At 33.5% G+C, this 12,243-nt stretch overlaps 1 protein-coding gene across 2 annotated transcripts in view; it reads right to left on the bottom strand.

Moving 5' to 3' along the window:
• The window catches only part of LOC126810834 (protein kinase C-binding protein NELL1), a 68,732-nt gene that overhangs the window by 40,775 nt on the left and 15,714 nt on the right, over nucleotides 1–12,243 (bottom strand). For both annotated transcript variants that reach the window (XM_050536135.2, XM_050536136.2), the window contains exon 3: nucleotides 4,449–4,599. In XM_050536135.2, coding sequence (XP_050392092.1) covers nucleotides 4,449–4,599 — 151 coding nt within the window. The remainder of the gene's footprint in view (nucleotides 1–4,448; nucleotides 4,600–12,243) is intronic.

Raw genomic sequence — 12,243 nt, 5'->3', positions numbered from 1 at the left:
GTATGTATGAGATACAAGCAGATTGTGGTCTGTAAGGTACCACGAATAGGGTGGCTATATATATATATTATTGTATTTTCATTCTGTAATTTCACCTGTTTTGTTTAGTCTAAAAGAAATATCTATAGAATTGGTAGAGGGTCTTGGCTGTGGTTAAATACAATTTATAAGTTAATACCACGAGCAGTGATGTAAGCTTTATCCCTATAAATATTTAGTCTATTGTAGCAGAAGGGTAGCACACTTTGTGGACTTATTTCTTCAGCTTTCCTTCATCAGTCAAAATAGATTTGGGTGGTTTTCTTTTAAGTTTAAATTGGTAACACCCTGCATGACATTTTATTAACAGGTGTACTGTATAGTTAAATATAACACATCAAAAGTTATGAAATCTTTAAGATAACATATATGTTAGAATGGTAAATCACGTAAAAGACTTTTTGATCCTTTATAAAATATTAACTGTTTCAATATCTGTTCAATCAAAACAATGCTCTGAATAACTTAAAATATGAATATAATACATTAGGGTTAAAAGTAATAAAAATGGCTATTTCAGAAAATCAAAGGATATTTATTTTTGCACTTCTACTACTTGCCTGGGTCAGTTTGTTCCAGACATGATAATTCATATATTCAAGGTATGTAATGTAGTGCAAAAAAGACAAGTCATAAGTAAAGCTGTTATCAAGAAAAAAGTGCTTGAAATGAGTTACAACAGTTCTGCATATTTTATGCAGTCAGTTAATTTTGATTGCAACAAGAGAATAGTGTTCCAATCACACAGAATGATTAATGTAATTTCAAAATCTTTATTTTTGTATAATCTTAAATTATTCCTATTTGTGTAATACTATTAAAAGATTGGTAAGTTTTTAACCCTTAAAATACTACTGCTTTTACTCTTATGTACGAAAATTATCCATATGAACTAATCTAAATCCCCCACACCTACATACCACCTGAATATGATTTTTGGTTGTAATCAGATCTTGTAAGCATGATGCCTTAAACAGATGTTATGATGCAAGTAAAAAAAAGGTTTTAAGTTTCAGTAGAGTGTAAGAAACTTTCAAATTGTTTAATTATTAGAGAGCTGCTGACAGACAGGATGACCAGTGTTTTAACAGTATAAAACATGTATCATACAAACCCAAGAATTCAAGGTCAGATCATGAGATATAAAAATATCAAATTTATTTCATAAAATTTTATTACCGGTACATGGAAGCCTCGATTTCTTATTATTGCTCTGTGTAAATGATAAGGGTGTGCTATCCAAGATGTACAATAGGACAGAATTTTACAGACTGAGTTAGCAAGTTTTTATTCTACTTTCTAGACACAATCAATAATACTATGGTACTAGTATACATTATACATTCATTGTAAACGCAATAACTGGCACCTACCCAAAACTAATTACACTTATGAACTTGTATCTATTGGGAGGGCTACATGACGCATATCATCAACACATACAATATTTTCTTACTAATATTAGTGAACTAATGAGGCATTAAATTAAATTTGATTGAGTTATTACCTTAAGGTACTTGTACCACTACATGTATATATCATTAAATCAGAAGAAAACAGGAATATTTTATTAATACATATTCTAATACTTCAATGGTATTAATGTAATGTATTTCATGTAAATATTTAACATATAATCATTTACTTCATTTAAGTGAATAGTTTCCAAATATTGATATTAATTATCTACTAATGGACTTCATATATTTGCTCTATCCACAAAATAGGCTTCAAGCATCATTTAGACAAAGATATCAAAACAACTATCTGATAGTAAAACAAGCATTCTGTGTATTACAAGTTGTATAATTCATGCATCTATAAGTTAAGAGGCTGATACTGGAAATATATTTCTGTGCATATATACTATTCAAAAAAAGTAGGGGATATTTGATTTTGGGGGCATAATACTAAAATATGCAAATGACTTCGAAAAAAGTCACTATAGAACCTAACAGAAGAAACATTTCCAGTTACATGTGACGCCCAAACGCACCAATAGCTACCGCATGGAATGCAGGTGATGCTTGGAATCATCATGGGGGTCCAACCCAAGATTTGCACGACTCTGACTTTGAATGTTACAGTCATTGTGGCATTGAATTCCAGGGTGGAAACATCAGTTTAATTGTTTTAGTGACCAGAAAACAAATTTTGATATGCGTCGGCTTTCCCAAAATGAAAGGTTACGTGCCCTTGGCATGCTACAGATCGGCACAACACAGGCAGTTGTGGCGCGGACGATGAATGTTTCTCAGTCTGTCATAAGCAGGCTATGGTCCAGATACCGTGATACACAATCTGTACAGGACAGACCACGCTCAGGTCGACCAAGGGCGACAACTCAAGCCCAGGATCGATTTATCCGTACCTTGGCCTTGAGAAATCGTGTCATCACAGCAAATCAGATCAGCGCTCGTCTTCAAACAGACACTGGTGTGAGAGTGAGTGGCCAGACGATTCGGAATCGACTGCATAGGGGTCACCTTCGCGCCCGACGTCCTCGCGTGATCCCTTGTTTGAGAGATCATCACATTCAGGCAAGACGTCGTTGGTGTAGGGATCGTCAACACTGGGATAATCGAGTCAAGGTTCACTGTTGATTTTTTGGACAGACGTAGGAGGGTGTGGCGTCATCGAAACGAGCGCTTCCAAGACGTTAACGTCATCAGACATGATCGATTTGGGGGTGGTTCTGTTATGGTGTGGGGAGGCATCACTGTTGCTGGAAGAACGGCTTTACATGTTGTTGCAGGGCGTGTTACAGGCCAGTACTACCGGGACAACATCTTGGCAGTCCATGTTGTGCCGTTCGCACGACGTCATGGCCGCCGTTTCATCTTCCAGGATGACAACGCAAGATGTCACAGGGCCAGGATCGTTACAGGTTACCTCCAACAACAGAACATCACCACATTACCTTGGCCAGCACTGAGTCCGGACCTCTCCCCCATCGGGCATGTCTGGGACATGCTTGGACAGAGGTTACGTCAATGTCAACAACGTCCTGCCAATGTCCAAGAACTTGCTGCTGCGTTGCAACAGGAATGGGACAATCTGGACCAAAATGACCTTAGACGTCTCATTAGGAGTATGCCACGTCGGATCAATGCTTGTTTGGCAAACAGAGGAGGATTTACCCGTTACTGACTTGGTTGTGATGCTGTGGTAACTTTGCTGTTTGACCCCGGCTATCATTTTACCCTTATAATGGTCAGTCTGTGCCTTACTTAGTCTAACGATCATTTGGAATAAATCGATGAATGTGAACTTCATTTCATTTTGTCATTTGTTTCTTCATCAGTTTCATTAGGTGACTTTAATAACACTTAAAAATCAAATATCCCCTACTTTATTTGAATAGTATATAATCCCATAGATGGAATTGGTCTGTAACTCCACTATCTAAAACAGTGTACTGAATTGCAACCAAATACCCAAGTTTAACCTAAAACAATGCTGAAAAGCATAATTTTCAGGACCATAATTCAGTAAAAGTATTATCAGAATCCCACGAAATGCAAACTTGATCTGTCAATCTGCTTTATACAGCAGTGTGTCAACCTTCCATCAAATATCTCAAAGTTACCTAATAAATCCGAAAAAGAGGGAAAACAGATTTTATTCCAGTTTGTGAACACGACAGAGATCCGATTACATGAAGGCATAAAGGATTCTTTTCAAATTTGGTCCAATTTTTCCTTTCATATAAATCATTGTACCTTAATTACTGACATTATGATCTTTGGTTTTGTAAATTTAAACATGCTAAAGATAGCTTTAGTTAAACATATGTTATTGACAAACATCAAAAGGATAAGGATAAGTTTTAAAAACTTAAAGTAGCCCTCTCCATACGTATTGTTATAATCATTACAATTTAAGCAAGATAGCATATCAATATATAATTTAAATAGGTTTCTTTTGTAGGTAACAGGAGCCTTAAAAGAGACTTTAAACTGGGAACAATCCACAAAGTTATTATCAAAATCAAATTTTGTTTTAAAAAATCATGTACATCTAATCCTATGATAACTTAACCTGTTCAAGTTATTGGAAATCATTGAAAATCGATAGGGTGGAATAAGAAATAAAGTATATCTTTACTTTGCTTGTGTGCAGGGGTAATGAACAGTGGGAGGAAACCAGACACATAAATGGATAGACTTTTTAATCTCATAAACAAAAAAACTCTATAAACATTTAATATCAATCAGATGAGATAACCTTAGTCTGAATAGGGTCCAACTGATTTTTTTAAAATGATCAAGAACAAGAACCTCAAAAGTAAATACCAGCAATTGTTGAAAACAAATTGGTTTCTTAGTCTCATAAGCATAAATAGTGTGTGTAAATTTCAAATCAATCGTTGAATAGAGGGCACAGTTTAATGTAACCGTAAAACATACCTGATAATGTTTGATGAAAATGCTATTATGCTTCCAGAATCGCCTATTTCTTGACGAACTGTTGCTAAAAATGTGATATCTGTATGTTGTGATAAAAAGGTTAAAGCTTGATCAACAATTCGTTCTGGCAGTGCTACGTGTCGAACGGTTTCTGAAAAAAAAAAAAAAAAAAAATATTATTAAAACAGAATAGTCCTAAGCAGATTCAAAAAGTAAGTCAATTAGGTATCCACTCACATTTAGCATCTCCTCAATAATTGTCAGTGCTCAATACACTAGCAACTTCTTTATAAGGTAATTCTGAAGTAGGACCAATAGCATGTAGCCTACCTCTATATATTTTTGGACATGCAGGCTGAATATACCTTGCGGCCACACAATAGTATGGATTGCAATCATTTTTCAGAGACTGTAACTAAGATCTATTGTTATATAATGTTGCTTTTTATTTGCATTGCCTTATCTCCATATATCATATACCTCCCTCTTGATAACATTTTACAGTTTCGTTAACCCTAATTTCAAAGACACAGGACATACCTATCCTAGAGTCACTTCTTGTCAAGTTTATTAGAGGGTAGTCTTTCAAATGCAGTTTTTGGCAGTGACTCAACTTTTATTATTTTATTGCCATTTATACTTATTTTAACTTCCAATCATACTTCAAACCTATTTATTGATAAGTCAAAGCCCCGCTGAAAATTCAGCTTGCCAATATTCTTTTTTTTTTTGTTGTTCTAACAAAGATGTAGAATTTATTGTTTTAGCTGAATTATTTGTTGATAAATTTGCCTTTTAGTTTAAAACAACAAGATCCTTCAGATACTTCCAGATGTTTGACATATTCTTGGTCTAAAAATAGCATCAATACCTGAAAGCATGCATGCATATTCAAATAGATGGAATAAACTCTTGACACCTTTATGCAATAAATTGTATTATGTCTAGACTTTTGTACTACCAGGTATCTTATCAGCAAAAGCATGTAAAAAATGGAGTATACATGAAATCATAGCCATTTGTTCACATACATGTAAACTCCTACATGTTTAGAAAGAACAATTTTTCCAGCAAATGTTTCTTATGCCATATCATGATTACTTGTAGGTGGCATACAGATTCCTTTTACATCTATAAATAGACTGTATGTCATTGATAAGACATGTGAGGAATTCCATTCATAAACAGTACTACCTTAAATAGAAGATAGTTGACACACTGAAAGTGTTTCTTTCTAATCTGACCCTGCTTATAATCTTGTACAGCATATTTTCATTTTTGGCCATTTAGCTTACATTATTATTAGGTGTGGCCATATATTTCCAAGTAGAGAAGTTATGTGAGGAGGGGAAGGGGTTATTTGAAAATCTGGGTCAGACTTTGTTAAATGTTTGTCATTCTGGTCAAGAATCAAAAGAAAGCGTTTATCATTCTATGACTTATTCTGGGATTGGGGATGACATCCCTCAACTATTTCAAGTAAATCCAAACTAACAATTATGTAATGTAGTGAAATACATAAAATAAATATAAGAAAGCTTTATTAACTGGTTCCTAATTTCCATTCTTTTTTCTTTAATTGAGGTAAGTCTAGCCTATAAACTTTGAGGTAAAGTGATTTTGCCACATAGTGGCATTAATTATATCCCAAAAAAATGTCACAATAATAACTGCCCATTTCCATTTTCCTCTCACCACTGTATAGCACTAATATTAATTGTACACTCACTTGTTCTTTTAGCACTAACAAAACTGTGTTTCACTAATATTAACTTTTCTCTCAATTCTTTTTTTAGCACTACACCGCTGTTTATTACTATTATCAGTTACAGAAATAACTGTTTATTAATATTTGAAATGATAAAAAGAAACTATTGATCAATAATTTCAATGTATATTGAGTCCTAAAATAGATGCTACAATATTTAACTCTTATAACTATCATTTGTTCGAATACAATGCTTTATAAAGTATCAAATCATGCTAATAAACCTTGTTTCATATAATAATTGAAAGATAAAACTATGATATATACCAGAGAGAGAGAAATGGGGTTTAAGTCCACTCGACACAAACTAGGTCATTTCGGGACTAACATATGGTTTCATTTTATTTCAATAATTCGCTTGCACGTAGGGGTCTTTAGCAGTGGGAGGAAACCGGAGGACCCGGAGAAAACCCACGTGGTTGGACAAACGACCCTACTCCTTGTCACGTACAACCGGGGTTTCGAAACCACACCAGTCGACTCAATGACAGACTTTATGATACAGCGCGCGCACGCTAACCATTCAGCCATCCAACCCCCCATGATATATACCAAGACACAATGAAAATGCAACAAGTGCAAATGGGACATGATGCTGTTGACATGTTACTTTTGGCATGATAGTAAGTTGGACATTTAGCCGCACAAGAAAAGCAACAAGGCCGCAACAACTTTAAAGTTAAATGTAGACCAATGGGTAAACCTCAAGTCATCAGTAACATGTGGCCAGTGAAGGAGATAAGCCTCAGAATGTCTGAATGGCTGCTTGTGAGAACCTTTTCCACTCTTGTTGCAGTGCTGCAGCCCGATTTAATTAAAGAAGTGGCCCTTTCTCAAGTGTTCAGGTATCCACCTTGGCATGTTGTTGAATCTTTCACAGAACTGTCGAATTCAAATTTGTTATGTTTGATTGAGAGAAATGATCTGTGGTGCAGTTACGTGGCTAGATCTGATGTTGTTTCATCAGAATTGTAAGATCTACCATTATCCATTAATAAAAGATGTGCATTTCCATTGCTTTCCTGTATATTAGTATGTATAAAAGTAATGTTATCACTTGTATTTAGACAAGAAAAACAACCTGTTTATCTAATGTTAACACATAACAGACACAAATTCAACCTTTTTCTTGTACTATCAGTGGACTAGTAATGTAGAAATGCTATCTGGGTATATAACCTGGCTGCAACCTTAGAACTGTCAAAACCCAATATGCTGTTAAGACATAATACTAATGTGTCTGTCTGCTGCATCACTAATCAAGACAACAATCTGGTCCTACCAATCACCTGTCAATATTGCAATACTTTGTGGGCTATTGACAAAAAATCGCTCTCGTTGGTGATAAGTTAAAGTAGGACCGTTTTTGTCAAAATGTCAATTATCCATAATATTGTCAATTTCTTTGTTAATTCATTTAAATTTTGGGGATCACGGTGGCTAAGTGGGTAAGACGCTGACTCGGTAGCCTGGAGGTCGGGTGTTCGATCCCTGCATTGGCCGAGAAAGTTCATCCAGATTTTCCGGCGTGACGGAGGGCCTGACAAGGACAGCTGTCTAGTCATTTGGATGAGATAAAAAAAACGAGGTCCTGTGTACACATTGGCGTGCACGTAAAAGATCCCTTGACAGTTGGAATTCGATATAAGAGTAGACCGTAGTGCTGCTGTCCGGGCAAAATTTCCCTCATAGCACACTGTATGGCTTATGCCCGTCTTCATTAGCCCAGTTCGGAGCAAAACAGTAGGACGTTAAACCTCATTTCATTTTCATTTAAATTTTGAATAGATAAGATTTTATTGTATCACTGCATCCACGAAGGACAGCATACAAGATTTACAATTTAAACAAAAGTTGATTATACAATTAATTATAAGATAAAATCTGGGGTGATCATTTATGGCTGTACAATGTTATATAATATGATTTGTAGAATATGTATATCTATAATATATCTTCCCTTGTAAGCCACTTTGCAATACTTTGGGAGCTATTGACAGTTTGTCAGTGATTACCGGTAGGCCGCAACAAATTCATGAGAGAAAGCTGGGATGGCTATTCACCACTCATAGATTTCCAATTTTATCCTTTAACCATGTTGAACCAAACCAAAATCTTAACTTTAATCTGCCTACCACCAAGCAGTAATATTTAAATGAAATAAGAAAATAAGTTATCATTTACTGGTAAGTCAACTGTAATAACACATCCAGTAAATGTAAATATAATTTGTGCTCCGAAGACTACTGTAAATAGAGGCATCATCTAGAGTGCAAAATCATTTAAAAGAGGTTATGTAATCAGATCGGACTTTGTTAAAATGAACAATAATGTACTTAATAACGGAAACAACTTTCATCAAATCACATGCAATTGATATACTTGTTGGTGTATACAACAGGTGATAATTGATGTGACGAAAATAAAAACATTCTGTGTATTGAAAATAAGTTTAAACTTTATTCAAGCTACAATTGTCAATTAACGGAATTTAAATGATAACAATGAAATGTAAAATAAACTTCCTTCAACTGGATAAAGGTCTGCTTTCTATTCTATTTACCTTTTTTTTTAAAATAGTGCACATATTGGTTCTTCAATGTCACAGAGCATTTGGGGATAACCGATTTTGAAACAAGCTCACAAATTTATCTCAGCGGTAGTTAAATTCTGTTAATATAACAAAGTGGTTGAGGAGAAGAAGCTGAAAATGCTATAAACTCTTTTTGGTTGATCAACTGACATTCAGGTCCACATTTTCTTAGTTCATATTAACATATACCTAATTACATGTACCATAATAAAATCATGTAATCAATTACTGTAATTGGTATAAATACAATTAATATTGGTTAATGAAATTAGCACAACAGTTAAATATTTGGCATCAGATTGATCCGAACATAAATGTTACACCATGGGTCAAAAGGCGAAAATTTTGGAGAAAACGGATAAAGCAATTACTGGCATATGCCACATCTCAGACTAGTATAATCTAAACCCTGGTAATAATTTAGAAACGTACAAATTTATAACCACATTGTATTTTGAAATATATATACAAGTGAATTACATTAAGAACCATTCTAATGCCAAGCAAATATACCTTAAGTATATGATGTCATAAATAAATTAGTAGTCCTTACTTCTTTTCCAGTAGGTCATTAGAATATCACATGGAAAAGAAGGGTTCAAGTTTCTTTTCTAATTTGATTTTATATTCTTAGGATTATAAAATATTCCATTCATATGCATAAACATACAGCAATCACCAGCTTATGAAGTGAATGTTCCTCAACTTATTCGCTTTGAAAGAGTGTGCTCATTTTAGTGTGATTTCAAAGCTCTTGGAAAACTATTAACATTGACATTGATGATACAACTTGACTGGTTTAAAATCTAACTGAATTCAGGGCAAATTTCACTTCACATTAAGTACTAATATTAATTTTCAAAAAGATTATTCACAATCCACAGCTGTTTTATGTTTTATTTTATTGTACCTTAGGTAATCTAATCAAAAGTTAAGATATCCCATCCATCTGGTAGCTTTAAGTGTTTCTGGTAACCATAACAGCAATTACGAAAAGACTTAAATAAATTGTTAAGATTCTAACTAAATAAATGGATTTGTTATAAAATAACTATGGTATTTCAATTTAGTCAATTCATAACATAGTTTATTAAAGGTCCATTTCTAGTTTAATTTCTTACTAACAAAAAATCACCAAACCCATATGATCTGATTAATAGACTAATATTAACAGCTCTCTTACTTTATCATTTCAGTTTTTACCAACATAAAAAACTAAGAATCTATTCTATATCATATTGCAGTCGGAGCAGAACAGTAGGACGTTAAATTTCATTTCATTTCATTTCTATCATATTGCACTTATCATATTCCAGGTATCAAAATATATCATAAATTGGTTTTTCTATTGACAACATTTGGGAACATTTGGACTTTTCATGCAATCAAATAAGTAAGCACTAAGAATGCATTCTATATCATATTGCACTTACCATATTCCAGGTATTAAAAAAAATCATAAATTGTTTGGGGTTTTTTGACAACATTTGGACTTTTCATGCAGTCAAATAAGTAAGCAGCTAATTAATTAACTCTTGAACTGCATATCAATGTGAACATTTATTCACAAAATTCACAGACTGTTTGTTGATACAAGTGAAATTACTGTATGCAAATGAAACTCCTAAATGACATATATAGCTATGCACTGTGTCTGTCAGTTTCAGTTCATACCTGATTAGAAATAGCTGCTAAAATTGCTTATCAAGCCGAAAAGAGAGGTCCTGTATAGAAATGGTTATAAGTACATGTAGTCATGTAATTAAAATGTTTGTCCTTTAGTTACCGCTTTATTTTAATAAATAGTTTTTCGCATGCCCTGTAAATTATGCTTTTACAAAAAAAATAGCTTACTTTGAAGTAATCAAATTTAGGAACGCTGGGTAATTTTAGACGAATGAGATTGTGCCAATCATTTCTTTTTTATCCATAAAATCTAAGTGATCTATATTTGTATTGCATTAGTCTGTGTCTGGATCTCCTACCCTTTACAGACAATCATAATAACAATTCTAACAGACCTGGCAACCAGTCTGCTGAATCTCCGCCAAATCGAAAAGTACAAGACCACCATCACATAACCCATGGGTACCACAGATGAAACAATGAAGATATTTAAATTTTGTGAAACATTGAATTTTTCATTTCAGACTTAATAGTCTTGAGAAAACCCCAAAAGATAACCCATTGGTTATCAAAATGTGTTACACTGCCTTGCACACAAAGCTTGTTAGATAATTAGTTTGTGATAAGGTAGACCCAAACTATGCTTAATTTTTCATAAATCAACTAGTGACCTAAATATTTGTCTGTCTAGGAATGGAAGGGATGCATCTACAAACATATCCTATTGTTTCTGGCCTTTAATGTGCTGTTTTCTTATACATACCATTCGACGGTAAATCTTACATCAAATAACAGGTTACTGCAATCTCATATGGTAAAACCACGGTTTATATAGCCTGTCATTCAGTCTTAGTCTGACTTTATTTTAAATGGATCTACCATGTAATCAGTTTTGTTTGAAATTTCCTTATTTTTTGCTTTTGTTTCATACTCAAATTCAGTGAAATTATATTAGACTATAAAGTAAATGATTTGAGATAGCTCATATTTTATCTCATTTGGCATTTACAAGTACTTCTTTCTAGGCGTATTCACCTTTATTAAATATTCTCGAAATAATACAAATGTTTTAGAAATCTGATATCAGGATGATACCACAAGGCATTTACATTTCTGTATGTGAACATAATTCCAAAATAAATCATTTTCATTGAACAGTTATGTTGAAAATACAACTTTTTATTACAGTGAGTGGATATTTAAGCACTTGTAAAATACACCTATATCTTATTCGTTTAATACATGACTCTTACACATTTTAATGTAAAACAAGGAATTCCAAATGAAACAGTTAAAAAGTTAAATGCACAACCCCAGACAAACTCAGTTGGCTTCTTGACTTGTTTTTTTATAATAAGAAATGTAAGGTAAAAGATAAAATTGTGTTACATACCCAAGTGGGGTGGGATGTGTTGATTTTGGATATGAATCAAAGTTTGAAAGTTTATTGTAAGGATCAGCTGCTTGCAATAAATCATGTTTTAAACATTAGATTAACATGTGTCACTTTAAACAGTCTTAATCTGTAACACTCTCATCACCATCAATACTTAACATCTCATTATCACATTTTACTTTAATCACCTTAAGGTGGGATATACTTCATTCCCTCTATTTTTTGGTCGCACAGGTGCTTTTTGTACAATCGATGCAATCTCCTAGGCTTATTATTTGCTTGAATATTCCTCTGAACCCATCTTAGTAATGTTTTATTTAAATAACGACATGTCAAATCATTTTAATCCATTCTCCCATTTTTATTTAACATTTAATGGATTATGGCAAGACTTATTCAGTGGTTCCGAACA

Source organism: Patella vulgata, chromosome 2 (assembly GCF_932274485.2).
Source record: "Patella vulgata chromosome 2, xgPatVulg1.2, whole genome shotgun sequence".
Taxonomy (NCBI): domain Eukaryota; kingdom Metazoa; phylum Mollusca; class Gastropoda; family Patellidae; genus Patella; species Patella vulgata.
Note: the sequence above shows the minus strand (reverse complement) of the source record. Positions and strands in the feature narration are given on the sequence as shown.